This window comes from Drosophila navojoa, chromosome 2 (assembly GCF_054131105.1).
Source record: "Drosophila navojoa isolate 15081-1374.11 chromosome 2, UAZ_NAV_1.0, whole genome shotgun sequence".
In the NCBI taxonomy this organism is placed as follows: domain Eukaryota; kingdom Metazoa; phylum Arthropoda; class Insecta; order Diptera; family Drosophilidae; genus Drosophila; species Drosophila navojoa.
Genome location: NC_142890.1, coordinates 15,503,867 through 15,521,131, shown reverse-complemented (window position 1 = coordinate 15,521,131; position 17,265 = coordinate 15,503,867). Strand labels below are relative to the sequence as shown.

At 40.4% G+C, this 17,265-nt stretch overlaps 7 protein-coding genes across 8 annotated transcripts; 4 read left to right on the top strand and 3 right to left on the bottom strand.

Moving 5' to 3' along the window:
- Positions 1 to 5: 5 nt before the first annotated feature.
- Positions 6 to 1,362, top strand: LOC108659234 (uncharacterized). The gene is made up of 2 exons (XM_018112073.3): positions 6 to 394; positions 453 to 1,362. The coding sequence occupies exons 1-2, from the start codon at positions 109 to 111 to the stop codon at positions 974 to 976; spliced, it is 810 nt and encodes a 269-aa protein (XP_017967562.1). The 5' UTR covers positions 6 to 108; the 3' UTR covers positions 977 to 1,362.
- Nup93-2 (Nucleoporin 93kD-2) lies at positions 997 to 3,819 on the bottom strand. The gene is made up of 4 exons (XM_030383909.2): positions 3,583 to 3,819; positions 3,337 to 3,520; positions 1,892 to 3,282; positions 997 to 1,686 (listed from the first exon to the last, which is right to left on the bottom strand). Exons 1-4 carry the CDS (start codon positions 3,738 to 3,740, stop codon positions 1,020 to 1,022), a joined length of 2,400 nt encoding a protein of 799 aa, XP_030239769.1. The 5' UTR covers positions 3,741 to 3,819; the 3' UTR covers positions 997 to 1,019.
- A 711-nt stretch (positions 3,820 to 4,530) lies between these two features.
- Positions 4,531 to 6,254, bottom strand: Rheb (Ras homolog enriched in brain). Its single transcript, XM_018110286.3, has 5 exons — positions 5,910 to 6,254; positions 5,613 to 5,684; positions 5,175 to 5,382; positions 4,987 to 5,116; positions 4,531 to 4,921 (listed from the first exon to the last, which is right to left on the bottom strand). Exons 1-5 carry the CDS (start codon positions 5,956 to 5,958, stop codon positions 4,832 to 4,834), a joined length of 549 nt encoding a protein of 182 aa, XP_017965775.1. The 5' UTR covers positions 5,959 to 6,254; the 3' UTR covers positions 4,531 to 4,831.
- A 341-nt stretch (positions 6,255 to 6,595) lies between these two features.
- LOC108657603 (RNA-binding protein 42) lies at positions 6,596 to 7,666 on the top strand. The gene has a single exon (XM_018110263.3). The coding sequence runs from the start codon at positions 6,596 to 6,598 to the stop codon at positions 7,502 to 7,504; it is 909 nt and encodes a 302-aa protein (XP_017965752.1). The 3' UTR covers positions 7,505 to 7,666.
- Positions 7,644 to 9,931, bottom strand: LOC108657564 (phospholipid phosphatase 5). Its single transcript, XM_018110219.3, has 4 exons — positions 9,700 to 9,931; positions 8,980 to 9,272; positions 8,491 to 8,909; positions 7,644 to 8,425 (listed from the first exon to the last, which is right to left on the bottom strand). Exons 1-4 carry the CDS (start codon positions 9,820 to 9,822, stop codon positions 8,052 to 8,054), a joined length of 1,209 nt encoding a protein of 402 aa, XP_017965708.1. The 5' UTR covers positions 9,823 to 9,931; the 3' UTR covers positions 7,644 to 8,051.
- A 640-nt stretch (positions 9,932 to 10,571) lies between these two features.
- LOC108657633 (uncharacterized) lies at positions 10,572 to 11,240 on the top strand. The gene has a single exon (XM_018110291.3). The coding sequence runs from the start codon at positions 10,694 to 10,696 to the stop codon at positions 11,165 to 11,167; it is 474 nt and encodes a 157-aa protein (XP_017965780.1). The 5' UTR covers positions 10,572 to 10,693; the 3' UTR covers positions 11,168 to 11,240.
- A 124-nt stretch (positions 11,241 to 11,364) lies between these two features.
- Pi4KIIalpha (phosphatidylinositol 4-kinase II alpha) lies at positions 11,365 to 16,782 on the top strand. 2 transcript variants are annotated; one of them, XM_030383905.2, is made up of 8 exons: positions 11,366 to 12,032; positions 12,104 to 12,806; positions 14,640 to 14,758; positions 15,110 to 15,243; positions 15,301 to 15,496; positions 15,557 to 16,365; positions 16,438 to 16,506; positions 16,568 to 16,782. In XM_030383905.2, exons 1-8 carry the CDS (start codon positions 11,841 to 11,843, stop codon positions 16,569 to 16,571), a joined length of 2,226 nt encoding a protein of 741 aa, XP_030239765.1. In that variant the 5' UTR covers positions 11,366 to 11,840; the 3' UTR covers positions 16,572 to 16,782. The 2 variants fall into 2 exon arrangements, with proteins under 2 accessions (XP_089112637.1, XP_030239765.1); XM_089256511.1 differs by having other exon boundaries at positions 11,365 to 12,032; positions 16,438 to 16,615.
- The last annotated feature ends 483 nt before the right edge of the window (positions 16,783 to 17,265 follow it).

Below are 17,265 nucleotides of genomic sequence, written 5' to 3'. Positions count from 1 at the left end.
TTGCAAAATACCTTTTTTAGGAATTACTAATCATAAACCACCAGCTGACGAACAGCTGTATAAAGGCAACAAAATTTGAATTGCTCAACACTGCTAACTTGGTTCGCGATGTTCCAAAATATTAAATTTGAGTATCGAATGGAGGGCAACAAAGTAAAAAGACTATGTATGGCAATGAACTGTCATGCAAGTGGCTTGCAAGATTTTGACAATTTATACAGATTTCCCAAAAATCCAGAGCTCAAACAAAAGTGGCTTGAAAACCTGGGTCTTACTAGAGATCGAATGCTGTCGTCGTCTCGATCCCTAATATGCCAACGACACTTCACTGCAGCTTGCCGAGGAAAGAAAAGGTTATTTTCCTGGGCGGTGCCAACACTAAACTTGGGCACAGGTAATTAAAGCAATTAGCTCAAATGCATGCGCCACAACCAATATTTTGTGATTCGCAGGATCAACAAAAAAGCTACATCAACCAATAAAGCCGAAAGATTTACTGCGAAAATGTTGTGTTAAAAACTGCAATTCAAAACCTCCAGAAATATTGCATGCGTTTCCTATGAAAACGGACACACGACGCAACTGGTTAAAGCTCTGCGGATTGAGTGACATGAGAAAAGGATACTACATATGCCAGAGACACTTTTCAGCACGTTTCTTGCATGGCAATAAACTTTTGCCAGATGCATATCCCGACTTAAGCATTGAAGATCCGATTGAAATGGAAGAGTATAACTATGAGAATGATGCCGACAATGAACCTGAAATTGACACCAAATTCAGTAATGCAGACGATGATTCATTTGATCAGCCATGTGAAGGAAACTGCATAAATAGTGTAAATACTGATAACAAGTGTGCTGAAATGCAGAAAGAAATGGATGCGATGAGAAAAAGGATAAAATTGCTGGAGAAACTGCTTGACCAGAACAACGATAGTGAGGAAGAGGAGTACATATGGATGCTGCTCAAATGAATATAAACACGAACTACGGGTGGCATTTACGATTTTATTCATATCATTGCATCTGGAGCTCAATCAGCAAGAGACGCTGATTTGTGGGACAATACTGCATGTTGGCAGACATATTGGTTATCGCCTTGGCGCGCTCCCGAAGCTCATCTAATTGTTGCATTTGGGCTGCACCGCCCGATACCCCTGACTTCGCCTGCTGGTATTGTATGAGCACCAAGTCCATTGCTGCTACCATGACATCGGGTATGACTTTGACAACATCACCACTCAGTTGCTTCACGGTTGACAAACACACGTCCACATCCTTAGGGGTATTGGGTATTATGTTTGGTATGGCCTCCAGCTGCTTTAGCGCCGCCCAATGCTTGCCATCGTGATATTCGTCAAAGAACTTTAGCAAATCACGCAACAATGTGAAGTTCACATACACCTTAGGCTCAATATCCGAGGAGGGCGCAGCTGTCAGCTGGTCGCTAAAACGCTTAACTTCCAGACCAAGTCGAGACCGCAGTGTACCCTCCGCTGGACGGTGCTGCACCACTTGCGCCAGCAGTATCGAAGTGTACTTTAAGGCCAGATTAAGATTCCCAGCAATGTCATAAAGGCGTATCGCCATCTCAAAGTTTCCGCGCGCCACCATTTCGTCAGCCACCAGGCCAGCCATTGTGCGTGAATTGAACTCTGTGCAGCTAAATTGTCCAAACAGGCCTCTGTGGGCGAAAGGAGAGAATGATAAATTTATGAATACAGTATATATTATTATATAATAAGCACTTTTTTTGCGGATCCAGCTGTTATATTACTAACGATTCTTAAATGTTATGAATAAATTCGACTAACAATTCACTTTTTAAAATAATTATCTTTCAATTACATAAATGAGGGAAAGTCTCTTTTGATATTACTATTACGTACCTAGTTAGCTGCACATCTTCCACCTCGTGGACTCGCTTTCGCTGGCCAAATATCAAATCAAATATGGTGGTGTCTAGTACACCGCTGTCAACGACCAAGTCGCAGACACATCTTAGGAACATGTTGCGTCCCTTGGGATCGTGCAGGTTGCGCAGTGTGTAGTAGTAGTGGAGTGCTTCGGCAGTGTCCGTTGCCTCAAAGCGCTGCACATAGAGACGAACAAGCCGAGCCAGATTCAGTCGACGAAGCGGAGTCGGATCGCATACATCAACTATGAGCAGAGGTTGGCAAACGCTACGCACGCCACCCAACATACCCAGCTCATGCAGCGCAATAGCCATATGCACAGCATGTACGCGATAAGCATCAGAACGGGACAGGAATTCAATGGCCGCCTCAAACTGACCAGTAAGCGCTAGCGCTTGGAAATATAGATGTGGATGCGCTGAAGCATTGAAGTACTTCTCGCCATAGCTATCTATGATTAAGCTCTGCAACTGGCCATAATCTGCCGCGTCGCCGGTATGCAGCATGGACAGTCTAAGCCAGATAAAGTCGTCAATTGTTTTGGCCACCTCGCCGTGACTCTCGTTAACGTCGCAGCCAAGCAGGATGCAATATACAGCCTTCTTATAAGCATCAGTTGAATTGCGTATTTTGTTGGCGTACTGCAGTTTCAATTGACTCACTGTCTTGGAGTTGACTACGCCTGCACTTCGATTTGCAATCAATTGAGCAAATTCATCATAGTTGGAGCCAGCTTCGCGAAGAAAATCCACAGCGGTATCAACGGCTCCGCAGCGCAAGCTATAATAGATAAGTGGCCAAAGGGGCCTCCCGCCAGTTGTCTCCACCAGGCCGATAACATCTTGTCCGCAGAAGCAACGATTTACATAAGCTCGCACCAATTGATAGTTGTCGACATCGGTGTCCATGTTCACCAGTGAAATAATGTATACTCTGTAGCGTCGCTCCAGGTGTAGTTTGGCGTTCAATACAAACTCCGGCCGCTGCCGATTACTGATGGGATCTCCCTTACACAGGGCTTCGCCCACCTGAGTCACGTTGGAGAGTAGCATCCACATGTCGGTGAGACGCGCATCTCCAAAAGTGTTGGTCAACTGTGCGAATTTCTGCACTAGATTTGGGCGAGACTCGTCCTTGAGCACGAGGGCATTGTAGTCGCACAGCTCCTTGGCATATATTAGCCCCATTTTATCGAGGCAAGAGAGCGGCAGGCATTCGCGCCGCAAGATTGTCTGGTCGGGCAGCCGCTGTAAGTCAATAAAATTCTGCGATGGGCCAATCAAAGCCTCCAGCAAACGTGTTTTTTCTTCGTTCCACGAGCTGATTAGATTTTCCCATTTCTGCTTGCCAACCGTGTCGCTGATCTGTACAAAGCGCAATTATAAGTCATCTATATACATGTGGCAAGAGTTACTTACATTTTTATTAGTATCATCGATAACGGACAAAACTGCATTCTCTCGCTCGTTTTTAAGAAACGTGCAAACATCTGTCTCCGCGCCAGCTACATCGAGGGGCGAGAAAGTCTTACCCGCTGTGAGTTTCTCGAGCCTTTTATTCAATTTGGGCAGATCAATGCCCTTGGAGCCCAGCAATATTTGACTGCAGATAAATAAATACTATTTCGATTCACATTTTTACAGATTTGAGTGCTAAAAACTTACGCTTGAATTTCTTTGGTGCCGGTCTTGGTGACGCGCCTATGCAGCTGCTCTGTGGCTTGCAGGACCTGTTGGAGTGTTCTTTCCACGCCGGGCAGTGCACAGTCATCGCTATCCTTTGTTAGGCTTTCAGCACGCTGTAGCAACGTATTTAATTCCATTTTGAAAATTTTTTAGAATTAAAAAAAAAGTGCGGTTGTCAGAACCGGAACGTAAACAACAAGTGCTGTAAATCGAATTGAATAATTTTTCAACAATTTACAGCACTGAATTTGTAAGCGCGTCATTTGAAAAAAAAAAATCGATAGGACTGAGCGAAATAAGTCAATAAATAAGGTTTGTTTAATCGGTCGTTACAGTTACGGCTATTGATGTATATTTTTTATATTTATAGTATATAATAGCCACATGCCATTTATAATGAATTTCCATTCATTCGGATTGTTAAACTTTATTCATTAATGTGACGTAATGTTTAATGAATACCAAAGGCAAAAATAGTTATATATTTCTTCTATTGCGCTATTGAAAATCATTTATTATTGATTTAAAAAAAGTGGTCAATTTTATTTCTGATACCGTTACGCATACATCGACGCATGATTATGACTCATCGATTAACCAAACCACTAATTATTCAATCGTTTACTACACCTAATTGTTAAATTTCTATTTGTTATTAAAGAAGTCCATATTCATTGTTTTATTGTATATCTGAACTATATATTATGCCTTAGAGCCTTGATCTCGTTCAGCATTTGATTTATTTAACTGGCAAATAAGTATCTGCATGTTAGTCTTTAATTCTTATATATAAATTCAATTCATATTAGGTAATTTGTGTTATTGTGAAGATATATTTTGTTTTTCTTAAATGATTCAATCATATTCTTATTTTTACAGCTTGACAAGCCAATTACATACCCATTAAAAAAAAAAAAAACACACAACTTATTACTTGTAAAAATTATATTAAAATTGAAACTAAAGACATTATAACTTGCATTGTAACTGAACAGTTATTGGTTTGAAAAATTTGTGTACTAACTTAACCTGCTTTGTTGCTAAGTAGTCACCACAAATGATGCTAGGCAACATTTTGGATCCTTACATATTTGTTAAGATGTTTATTTGTGGTTTTGTTTGCCCTTATAACTTATAGGTACTAGTATGTAGATTTTGCCATCTGTCCTTGGACCAAGCTGTTTTTTATAAGAAAAATCAATTATACAATCCAGAAGCTGCCGCGTTCTTATGATACAATACAGCTGCTTTTCTCGGGAGGGTTACCATTCTCGTTCTCAATTAGCATAAGTAACTGATGAAATATATCGCCCACAGACTACAGAAATACAAAGACACAAAGGTCAATTATAAATTCAATAACTCTTATCACAATGAACTCACCTCATTTTGCTTTGCAGATGTTTCGAGAAAAGCGGCCCGCCAGCAGTCGGCGAGTTTTTTGCCCTCTTCTGTTGAAACAGTACGCTCCTGATGCAGATCTGTCTTATTGCCTACTAAGACCACAGGTACACTGCAAAAAATTGATCAAATTAAACTGAATTCAAAGCAAAAAGACAAAAATATCTTACTATTTCTTGCCCATCACATCTAAAAGCTTTTCATAAATAATTTTGATGACTTCAAATGATTTTTGACTGGTTATGGAATACACGAGAACATATCCATGAAAGTCCATGCTGTATTGCACCGGAAATATGCTGTATTCATCTTGTCCAGCCGTATCGACCAGTTTAATGTTATAATCCTGCGAGTTCACACGCGTAATTTTGGTGAATGCTGTAATTTCATGAAAGTCAACGCGGACACATTAAACGTTTATCAAATTACGTTCTTTGTGCATGCTTTAACCACATGACCGTAAATGTTGAATGCCATCAGCATCCACTGCGGTGTTCACACTGCTTTTTATGACTAATGTTGTCAAATGAAAAGCGACTGTTGCTTACGTTTGCGTTTAAGTTTACGTTTGCAAGAAACAGCTGCTTTTTGTACACAAAATGACTTACTATTTTCAATGGTTGGATCGTAAGAGTCCACAAATTGGCCCTCAACAAACTGTATACTGAGCGAAGATTTGCCTGTTAAAATGCAAGTGAAACGCAATTATTATATAGGAATTTTTTCAATAGTTAGCAATGTTGTCCGTGTCTGTGTCTGTTGTCAAAATACTACGCAATTACCAACAACAACAACAAGAACAACACAAACGCACTCACTGCCCATATAACTACGGCAGCTACAGCAGAACGATTAGTCAGACTGGAGCTGGTGCTGATGCTGGAGTATAACTCAAATTAACTTACCCACTGAGCGATATCCCATCATGGCTATATTGCGTTCTTTTGGTGGCATTATGTAGGCCTATTTAATTATTTCTACTATGTATAATTGTTTTTGCCCCTTAATAGGGTGTGTAGGTGTGTGACTGTGTCTGTGCGTTCGTGTGCGCCTTTTATTTGATTGTGATCTTTTAGACTCTCAACTTGCTCTAGATACTTGTTGCTATCACAGTTGTAAACTTGCTGCAGCGTAGTTTCAATTCTATATTGTTTAATTCAATTATGTATTATTTCACAGAAAACATTCCGACTTTACACTAACTACGCGTTTTATTTGGCTGTGGTCACCCAAACTACTTAACATTTACTTCCCTGTTATTAACAGCACGCTGCCCATTCCATTAATTAAATACTTGAGCCGACGTTAAATGTGTATGCTTTACAATGACTTAAACAACGCATATAATTGTTATTATTGTTATTTTTCCTAAAAGTTACCTGTTTTATTATTTTAATATACCAAAGATAATATATCGTAAGAAAAAATTCAAATACTAAAGTACCAGAAATATTGTGCTATCGAAATCGACATAGGTCACATCTCTAAGGTCGCTAGAAACATCTGATTTGGGAAGCATTTTTCGTGAAAATTTGTACTCAAGCTTGATTATTTTACTTGAAAACGTTTGGTTAGAAGTTTCACCTCTGAAATGGGGACAAAACGTCGTAACATCGAAGATGAGCTCTCACGCTTTGAAGCAGAGATCTCAAAGCCGCCAGCTCGAAACCTCTTTGTTCCCAATCAAGTGCGTCCGATAATCGCGGCAAATACGTACACCAACGTTCAGCAGAAATTGCAGCAGCATCAGCCGCGAATGACGGTGCCTCCGCCGCCAATACCACCACCGCCCACATTTATGTCCACATTTGTACCGACGGGCAACGGCTCTTCCACATCACCAACGAAGCCAACATCAGCCACTCCGGTTGTACTTAGCAGCGCTCCAAAGCTCTACCAATGCCGACAGTCGGTTCATGTTCCAACGGTGGCCACGGCGCCCGCAATCGATATCAACATCAATTCCATACAGTTTGATGTTACGCAGAAACTCAAGAAGCTCAAGGCAGAAAAATCGGGACCTAATCCGATTGCAGAGGAAGCTATTAAAGCAGCGCGCGCATCATCGGCTCTGCAATCATTTCAAACCACAGAGCGGAAGAAAAAGGATCGTAAAACGGTGCGCATTGCCGGTGGCACTGTGTGGGAAGATGCTTCATTGGCAGATTGGCCGGATGATGATTTCCGCATCTTTTGCGGCGACCTTGGTAACGATGTCAACGATGAAGTACTCACGCGCACTTTTAACAAGTTTCCATCATTTCAACGGGCACGTGTTGTGCGAGACAAACGAACCGGCAAGAGCAAGGGATTCGGTTTTGTCAGTTTCCGCGAGCCGGCCGACTTTATCAAAGCAATGAAAGAGATGGATGGCCGCTACGTAGGCAGTCGACCAATCAAACTGCGCAAGAGCACCTGGCGACAGCGCAGCCTGGATGTGGTCAAGAAAAAGGAGCGTGAAAAGCAATTGCTCTTGCAAGCCTTCAACTCCATGAGTTAAGTGCACTGCGCCCATTATCAATTGAGAAGAAACACTTTTAGGCTAGGTTTGGTCGCATTTCGATGTAAATAAAATTTGTTTTTAGATTGTTCGGATGTGGCTGCTGGAGGATAAGCATAAATTAAAACAAATATTAAAATAAATATTTAGCAAACGAAATAAGTGATGTAATTATTTAGCCAGTGATTTATTACAATATTGAACTAGGCGTGTGCCAGAAACAGCTAACAATGTACACTGCTTAGGCTATTGATTATTGATTGCTTTGATAAGTTAATAGCATATGCCGCGCCTTTTACTTAGCTTAAATTCTGAGCTACAATATCCCACTACACTATGCTACGACTACAAACATTCATACGTACATACATCTAACCTGAACAAAATTCCCGCACAGCTGTGCATTAAAGCCCACATTTACTGGTATAATTTACCTTTAGGAATAGTTTAGCTTCTATGTCGTAAGTCGTTCCATATCAATTAGTAAGCAACCAGTACTTCTTACGACTTTAACAATACTTGTTCGATGCAACATTCCTGCAAAGCCCTAACACCATTTGCTCGTCTGCTTACCCAGCAGCGAGCTACATGCTTCGCTGCCTGGCTCTCCTATTGAATCTGTCTCCGATTGCTTCAGGTTTGGCCAGCGTACATATGGTTTGCCCGCGTTGTTCGCGAATATTGAAGGATAATATTGTCTGTAACTGATGTATCCACTGAATAGACCAATAAGTGAACCCACTGTCACATCCTGCCAATGATGGTGATAGTCACAGGTGCGACTAACAGCCACCAAGGAGGCCACAATAAGTGGAATAACAGCGATGCACATTCGCCAAGTCTGCCCTCTTCCGCGTGCATCGAAGGCGTGCAGCTTGGCGCCCACATAGTAAGTGACAAATCCAAAGCTGGCAAAGGCAACTATAAAATATTTTCAGGAGAAGATTAGTGTACTTTCGAGTATACATTTGCATTGGCCCACTTACAGGATGAATGCCCGCTGGGGAAGCTCTTTCGTCCCTCGTTGATGATGCTCGGCTTGCCTGTGCAATTAAAATCGAGTAATGCGTTGCCCAATGCGCTGGCAGTTTCGTTGAGAACCATAACACCGTCGGGAAAGCAGCGATAGTAGAAGTCTGGACGTGGTCGTCCAACGGTAATCTTCAAGAGACTCGTCGGGATGCTATTCATGCACACCGCCAATGTCCACGCCCAGCTGGCAGCACGAAAATCTCTGCGATCTTTGGTAAATGCGTAGACTAATGATGTGAGAACGAACGGAACGGTAATTACCAAAAATAGCAGATCGCCGCTCTTAACGATGTCCGGACGGATTGGATTTTTGTACAGCCACAGTTCCTCCACGTGGATTTCCCGCTTAAAGGCAGGCATCGTTTCCAATTTGCTAAAAGTCCAATTGAATAGATATCAAATTTATGATTCAGTTTACTTAATCAATTATTCGTGCTACTTACAAAAACACCAATACAATCATAAGACGTATAGCTATGTCGGCCAGATTGCTGTATTTCCTTGATAGCTCCTGCTTCTTGGGCTCAACCTCGGGCAGCAGGAGATCTTTTTGCTGCAGTTCATTGCACCACATATCGTCGTCGCCTACTTCATCCACTTCTGACTCCTTACTGGAACTTTTACTAGGACTACTTCGATGCAGCGCTGATTCCACAGTTGTTTCACTTGACATTTCGGCCGATTGGGAATTGTGAATTGGTTCCGTTAGGAGTTCTGTGTACGGCTGCCTTGTTGTCTGAATAATTGATAAGAGATAACGATTAGCAAAGTCATTAGCCTATTAGAAAAAAGGTATAAGACTTTTATACATGTATTGATGTGATAAGATAAACAACCACAAGCATATCAGTACATACATACATGTGCTTACGCATACATACATATACAAGGGCCACGCATACATACATATACAGGTGCTCGTGCATACACACACACGTATGTATATACGCACATCCATGTAATCTTGTGCTCATCCCCGAAATTCTAATTTGAATGATTGTGAATTTACACAGCGAACTCATATCACATTATATAAATACTAGCTCGTGAGTGTGCATATTATTTAGTCATACTGTGGGTCATTCATGTAAGAGGCACTTATTTGATTTTCGTATAGGTAAAAACAAACAGACAGAGATTAAACATTAGTAAATTTGCAGCACCTGTGCTACTTCATCCGACCAAGACGCAGTGTCGTCATTGTCGCCTTGTATGTTGTTGTTGTTCATTGACTTTCCACATTTTCGACTACGTAAATCCGCGTCCGCACTCTGGCTATGATACATTGTCGAAAGCTTCTCAAATATGTATACCAACTCTAGTTGAAGCGTCAATAACAGATTGTTAGTTTCAACTCGCGAAATTAATAATTTTTCGATATTGTCAACTGGTACTTCTAAGATTACTACCTAAACTAACTACTACATGCTAATTGCACCGGGTTTTTATAAACTTTCTCTAATCTGCAGTTGCTACAGTAATGTATCAGCATTGCGTACACTCTGCACCGAAGATCATATACTCTCGCTACACAATTTAAAAGAAATATATATGTATTGTTTGTCTTTGATCAGAATTTATTTTAATAGTAATAATAACTTAATATTTTAATTTTAACTAGTTCTTATTGGCTTTCTGTTATCAATATCTTGTTAGAAACAAGTGAAGTATTAGAAACACAAACACACCTTTAGTAGAGTAGTTTAGCATCTGTAGCCAGTATGAGAAGTTAACAGTTGAGATGCGCAGTATGGTTCAGCTTTTAGTTTTGTCAGTTCCATCTGTTGCATCAGCTGATAGGTCACAGCAATGATACTTAAAGAGCCCCAAATATTACATTCATTATTAATAGTATATATCAGAGCTTTTTTATTATTTGTTTGCTTATATCTCCAAACATTTGCATTGAATTTTGTTCAAAATTGAGCTACATTACCCTTTAATTTGTAAACTTTGTGCCCGTACTTAACATACCACTGTTCATTAACATAAGCGAAATACAACGTTGCCAACCATGATAAAGTTGTACAAGAACAGGCGTGTATTCGATCATATGATTAGAGCTTGTTTGTTTTCATAACATATTGAATAAAGTTTGTTAATTTATATAAATTATAATAAATAAGAATTAAGTATACAATAAAATTAAACAGTGCAATGTCTGAAGAAAATATGAAAAATGAAAGAAGGGCTGCTGGAGAATTGCTTGACTCCCTCTACTTGGATATGATTCATCTAATCGAAGCGCACACCAAATGCCGTATTGACATCGAACGGACGAGCTCAGATGGCTCGATTCTCCTAGCACGAACAAAGTTCCAACAGGGAGGTCATTCATTATCGACCGCACAAATTCCAGCGGAAAATAGTGCAGAGTTTAATGCTCTATGCAGAGTTAAAAAGGCTGCAAACGAAGACATCAGCATAGAGAGACATCCGGTGGACAAAGAGAACGGTTACGTGGAGCCTTTATATTGGTTCAGCGTATTGCCCCCAATGAGCTTACGGAGCGCAGTAGATAAATTTAAAAGAACGATCGATTTGATAGCAGAGAGTGCTAATCTGCAAAGGGAGCTTAGTAGAGTACTGGATGGCATTAACAGGTTACGGCAAACTGTTGCATTGCAATAATATTGAATCAATTATATGTAAATATGTGTTACAAATTAAGAATAAAGTTGAAAGTTCTAAATATAAAAAACAATATGTACTTGAGTTGTTATTTTAGCAACCCAAACCTATCGGAATATGTTAGCTATCGATAATAAATAATTTAGAACATTTGCAATATTGCACAAGTGGATAGTCTCATCAGCTGTTTCATTTTTATTTTACAGTTTGCATTCTTAGTAAGTGGACAGTCTCGTTGCTCATCATTTTCGTATCTGGCCAATGAATCGATATATATATATGTAAGTATATATATATATATATATATATATATATATACATATATATATATATATATATTTACATATGTGTAAACTTTAGAGCAGCCAATCAATAATTGCTAAAAAGCAGAGTCGTAGAATTGGCATTCAGAACGCTTACGAACCTATTGCAGATTAAATTATAGAACATGCAAATTATAAATAATAGAGGCGTAGCGCCCAGCAGATAACATTCTTTAAGTTCTTTTGAAAAGTCGCACACAAACATCGAGAACAGCGCGCGCCTTTGTTGCTCTGTCTGCGTTTTTGAGCTGCGGGCGACATTCCCGCTTTGAGATTTGTCGCGCGTGGCTACCCCACCCAAAATTTCACACGGTCTCACGCAAACACCCAAGTGCCTGTCGAGTGCAGCCATGAATAACGCTCAGATCAATGGAGCTACGTCAGCGTCTGAGGCGCCCTTGCTACAGCTGGAAGATGAGGTGGACCTCATTGGCGACTTTGTGAAGCAGCAGCCAGCAGCAACAATGAGTAGCAACCAGCTGGCACCCCTCCTGAACGGTCACGATGGAATCGGTGTCAATCAGTTGACTACTCAAGTCGAGGTGAGCATTTTCACTAGTTCCAAATCGACAAAAGCAAAGTCAAAAACTGAATTCATCTTCTCCATGCACAGATAAATACGATTGGCATGAACGAGAGGGTGACGAGCGGAAAACGAAGGCCAAAACGAAAGCCTAAAAGAGATCGCGATCAAATTCTATTATCAGTTGACGACGATGATGGTGAAGATGATAATTATGATGGGGAGAATGATGCTGATAATAATCTTGGTATCTCTGATGATGTGGCTCACCTTGATGGCGCTGGCGGCGATATTGGTGAAATTGTTAATGTATTTGCCAGTGACACAAAGCAACCGCAAAGAAACCATTTGCTTATGCTGCACGACATCGGCGACGACGCTGATGCCGATGGCGAAGACGAAGAAGACGTTTTACTGAACAACAAGCAACCCGCCCTACGCAATGGTAAATGCAAACTCTCCAAAGAGAGCAGTGAGAGCGTAAGCGTAACGACGTCGCAGCCGACTAGTCACATTGTAACACCAACGCGACGCGGACAAGCAACGACATCATCCGCAACATCGCCACTGAAAACAACGACACGTTTGCCGCACGAGGAGGCCGACGATATTTGCCTGGTGCCAGAAATCGACTTCGAGGGCATGTCCACGGAAGCGGGCAGCGACAATCACGAGTCACAGCCGCTGCTTGGCGGCGGCGGAGGTGGTAGCCATGCCAGTATCATTAGCGATCTGCTTGGTGGACTAGGACTTGGACATGATCACGTTAACCTCGTGTCCAACAGATTTGGCGGTGAGTGCTCTCTGCTCGCATCAACAATTCACAGTCCCAAATGAAGTCGTACAAAGTCATGTGGGGCTTCCTTCACTGTGCCAATGCCTCTCTGTGTATGTGTGTGTGTGAAAGAGTGAGTGAGTGACTGGCGTGAACTTTATCTCTATTGTTCAGCTCGCAAAGACATTTAATCTAGTTTCCTACAACCTACTGCCACATGCTCTATCAGCATTATCCAAAAGTGCAACAATAAGATGACTCAGAGTTCGGCTTGGGTATACCCTGTAGTAGAACGAAAAAGGGTTTACACATAAGTACAGTATGTACTTATTCATTCCACTTATTTTAAAAATAGAGTGTATTTGCAAATAGTGCATAAACAAACTCAGAACCCGCGCAGTGAGCAACAAATTGGTTTCGCCCCCTTGGCTTTCGCCTATTATTTAATCATTATGAAATATACTATAATCGGCATTTGTTGTGCATTCTCTCAGCAGTTTGTGTCGTTCGGATATGTGTGAAATGTAAAGTGGAATAATGTTGATTTAATTGCGTCAATTCGAAATTGAATGCGTCACCCAGCCTATTGCCTTATATTGTAGTAGAAATATTGAACTAAAAATCCAAATTTTAATATCTCGCTTTTATGCTCCATTGCTTTTAACTTCAGAATAGTATAAACTTATCTGCCTTGCAGCGTATAAATTGGTTGTTAATTCATGTATTTGGATTCATTTAGGATTTGCTTTTAATCACAATTTACCGATTTGTGCTAAATTTCAATCATAACAAATTTTGCGAATGTTAAAATGGGCGTTGGAATGCAAACTGTCGCCCAATGGACTTAATCAACATCAAGAGTAGCCAACAAACAATGATCAGCAATGACATCGAACCAGACAAATGCAGAAGCTAACAAAGCGAATGCCGACAATGTGTCCATTAGGCAGCCGGCGAAGCGGGGCAGTGTAGACACTGCCACCGCAGCCGTCGCTGCCTTTAGTGGCGCAGAGTCAAGTGATTCGGAGTATGAGCCGTACGGATGTACGTGCAAGCATAACAAATGTGATGCAGAGGTGAAGGACTATATTTCATCGGGAGAGGAGACACCTCCGATTTTATATACTGCTCCCTCTGGAATTCGCTATTCTCAAGATTCTGTCACATTTAAAATAGCTCAGCCGAAATGTCAGTGCGCCAATTGCCCGGTGAAGAACCTGTGTAAGTCGCTGTCAAGTCGACATATATGTATAAATGTGGGGCAGACCCTATCTAAACGCTTTAGATATGCAAATTTCGAACTGTTTGCTTTTTAATGGGGGCCCCTATTTGATGCGATGGCAGCCTGGAGCGAGTTTACTTGGGCACCGACACACATTTCATTGTGATGCCGCGTTCATTGAGCTCCAGTCGCGAGAATTTTATACAACATGTATTTACCATCTGCCAGGATCACTGTGACTTCAATGACAACTTTGACTTTATAGGTACTTAAATTTTGTCTTAGCATTTCACCTATGTGGCAGTTGGATAGCGGCTTTGCAATAAATACCAGCTGCATCTGCCTTGTGGTTAACCGCATGTTCTCGACCCCGTCACGTACACATTACACATGTGTATATTATTATAGACACACCAAACAGTCACGCAACGATTAGCTCATTAAGTTCTACTTAAAAGTTGATTATTTATTTATAAACAATGATTCTTGGTTGAAACTTTTTCAACAGTTCGCGTTGTGACATTGTTCAGGGCATGCGCATTTTTGTATTACACACAAATTTGATTAGTAACTCATAAAAAACTTATTTATTTTTGAGTAATTTTGAAAGCTTTTTACATTGTTTTCAGACGATCCGCTCTTCTCGGAAATCGTGGCACAAGCTGAATATGCGATCGAGCAGGGCGTTCTACCTGAGCGTATCTATCAGGGCAGCAGTGGTTCCTATTTCGTCAAGGATGCTTCAAGAGTAAGTTTAACGAACGAATCCGAAAGAAAAATAACTCTGAAAGATACAAGACAAAAATATCTATTTTTAAAAGTAAAGATTTTATGACTCTTCAACAAGTTACAATCTATTTCTGCATATTAAATGCGCTTCGCATAGTCCAAGCTTCTAAGTTAAACCTTGTGATTAAATAAATAAGCGCATATAATAAATCATCAAACAAACGGGGAAGTCTTGTTATCAAAATGTTTCACTTGACTTTTGGTTTGGCTTTGAAATAACTACATATACATATATATACATACATATATATATTTTTAAAAGTGCATTAAAATGTAAATCTAATTGATGTATTTCATTTTGTAAAAATAGCAAAGATGTCTGGCTGTCTTTAAGCCAAAAGATGAAGAGCCATATGGGAGACTGAATCCGAAATGGACCAAGTGGATGCACAAACTTTGTTGTCCATGTTGTTTCGGACGCGCCTGTTTAATACCAAATCAAGGGTATGTTTCATTTATTATTTTATTTAGCCAATACATTTTAACAATATTATCTGATAGCTACCTGTCCGAGGCTGGCGCGAGCTTGGTGGATCGAAAACTAAATCTAAACATTGTGCCGAAAACACGAGTGGTTCGATTGGTGGCCGAGAGCTTTAACTATGCTCGCATAGATCGCCAGAAGGCCAAGTTGAAGAAACGAATTAAAGAGCACTATCCGTCGGCACACTTCAACCGCATGAGCCTCCCACTAAAGGTGAATAGTCAGCATAATTAAAGATAAAACATTTCTCATTTAATGATTTCCATTCCACAGACTGGATCATTTCAACTTTTTGTGGAAGGATACAAGGATGCCGATTACTGGCTGCGTCGCTTTGAGCATGAGCATTTGTCGCCGGCGCTCGCCAAATCATTTCAGCTACAGTTTGAACGTTTGGTTGTTCTCGATTATATTATTCGTAATACGGATCGAGGCAATGACAACTGGCTTATTAAATACGTTGCGCCCAAAGTGTTGGGCTCGGTCGGTGGGACTGGTGGCAAGACAATGTCGCGTGCCAAAAAATTCGTGCCTGGCCAGACAATAGTAGACCTTAATGAGCCGTCAATAGCTGCTCCAATCAATAACGCAAGTCGCATTGAAGCCGGCGGTTCTCCTGCACCCACTTCAATGGGCGTTGCTGAATCAGCGATTGGTGGCCATACTAGCAATACAAGCAGCGAGGATGAAACAAACAAAAATCCAAAAGACCCGGAATGGAATATGGTGGAAGCACCACAAATAAGAATTGCCGCCATTGACAATGGCCTGGCTTTTCCATTTAAACATCCAGACTCTTGGCGAGCATATCCGTACCATTGGGCCTGGCTACCTCAGGCCAAGATCCCGTTTAGCAATGACATAAAGGATCAAGTGCTGCCCCAACTGTCCGACCTGAATTTTGTGGAAGAAATATGCACGGAACTGCTATACTTATTCCAGCAGGACCGAGGCTTTGATAAACGACTATTTGAGCGCCAGATGTCCGTGATGCGCGGGCAAATTCTAAATCTCACGCAAGCGTTACGGGATGGAAAATCGCCCGTCCAGTTAGTTCAGATGCCAGCTGTTGTTGTCGAACGGTAATAGAGTTCGGTTAGAGCAAACTCGAGTAATAGATACTAACTTTTTTCTCCTTTACCATCTTCACACAGCTCGAGTGGCAGTCGCTTTTTTTCATTCACACAGCGCTTCCAAAACAAAAGTCCCTTCTTCTCTTGGTGGTAAGTTGACATCTATATGAATACAATTATACAATGTTTTAATAACTTTACTCTATTTCAGTTAATTGGTCTCAGACATACCGAGCACCTGTATTACCCGCCAATTCTACTGGTCTGGTCGCTTTCTTGTTATGTACTATATAAACAAAAGTTTTTAGTTGTATTCAATCACTTTGGATTTTGTTAAATTTGTTAGTTTTAACAACATGTCGAAAAAATGTATTTATGTGCATATACACACCAATAGCCCTGTATATAATCAAGGTTAATAACTGATGCATGTTGTTTTCCTTACTGTTCCTGTGGTTGGATTGTTAAAATTTATACAAAATGAATAAGCCACATTCGGCATAGTGTCCATTCCAAACTTTGTTAATCTTGCGCTTTCATCATGGTTACACTTTCATTTTTTATTAATACCAAAACATATCAGTGTGAATTATTTACAAACGGCTTCAAATTAATGCCCTTAATTATGGATAAGCCCAAGGACGCATTGAACTCATTTATTTCAATCCCCTACATTGTGAATATCATCAACAAACAATACAATATATCAGTTAACACTCCCAAAGTTCTGTAGTCTCTGAGCTATTTACATTTATCATAAGCTATATAATCAAGTGTTACTATGTCAACTAGAGGAATTCTTCTATATATATATTTATATATATATAAATGAATTGGAATACAAATATATATATAAATAAATGGATTGTGCATATATGTATTTAAACTAAAAAACTGTAATCAAATATA

Excerpts from the sequence above, each read along its gene's own strand:
- LOC108659234 (XM_018112073.3), top strand. The coding sequence starts at position 109 with ATGTTCCAAAATATTAAATTTGAGTATCGAATGGAGGGCAACAAAGTA. Across the intron at positions 395-452 it reads AACACTAAACTTGGGCACAG|GATCAACAAAAAAGCTACAT; the intron begins GTAATTAAAGCA and ends TGTGATTCGCAG.
- Nup93-2 (XM_030383909.2), bottom strand. The coding sequence starts at position 3,740 with ATGGAATTAAATACGTTGCTACAGCGTGCTGAAAGCCTAACAAAGGAT. Across the intron at positions 3,521-3,582 it reads GGCACCAAAGAAATTCAAGC|TCAAATATTGCTGGGCTCCA; the intron begins GTAAGTTTTTAG and ends ATTTATCTGCAG. Across the intron at positions 1,687-1,891 it reads GAAGATGTGCAGCTAACTAG|AGGCCTGTTTGGACAATTTA; the intron begins GTACGTAATAGT and ends TTTCGCCCACAG.
- Rheb (XM_018110286.3), bottom strand. The coding sequence starts at position 5,958 with ATGCCACCAAAAGAACGCAATATAGCCATGATGGGATATCGCTCAGTG. Across the intron at positions 5,383-5,612 it reads CGATCCAACCATTGAAAATA|CATTCACCAAAATTACGCGT; the intron begins GTAAGTCATTTT and ends ATGAAATTACAG. Across the intron at positions 5,117-5,174 it reads GATGTGATGGGCAAGAAATA|TGTACCTGTGGTCTTAGTAG; the intron begins GTAAGATATTTT and ends AATTTTTTGCAG.
- LOC108657603 (XM_018110263.3), top strand. The coding sequence starts at position 6,596 with ATGGGGACAAAACGTCGTAACATCGAAGATGAGCTCTCACGCTTTGAA.
- LOC108657564 (XM_018110219.3), bottom strand. The coding sequence starts at position 9,822 with ATGTATCATAGCCAGAGTGCGGACGCGGATTTACGTAGTCGAAAATGT. Across the intron at positions 8,910-8,979 it reads ATGATTGTATTGGTGTTTTT|CAAATTGGAAACGATGCCTG; the intron begins GTAAGTAGCACG and ends TTGGACTTTTAG. Across the intron at positions 8,426-8,490 it reads CCCCAGCGGGCATTCATCCT|TTGCCTTTGCCAGCTTTGGA; the intron begins GTAAGTGGGCCA and ends AATATTTTATAG.
- LOC108657633 (XM_018110291.3), top strand. The coding sequence starts at position 10,694 with ATGTCTGAAGAAAATATGAAAAATGAAAGAAGGGCTGCTGGAGAATTG.
- Pi4KIIalpha (XM_030383905.2), top strand. The coding sequence starts at position 11,841 with ATGAATAACGCTCAGATCAATGGAGCTACGTCAGCGTCTGAGGCGCCC. Across the intron at positions 14,759-15,109 it reads TCGTCAAGGATGCTTCAAGA|CAAAGATGTCTGGCTGTCTT; the intron begins GTAAGTTTAACG and ends TTGTAAAAATAG. Across the intron at positions 15,497-15,556 it reads GCATGAGCCTCCCACTAAAG|ACTGGATCATTTCAACTTTT; the intron begins GTGAATAGTCAG and ends TCCATTCCACAG.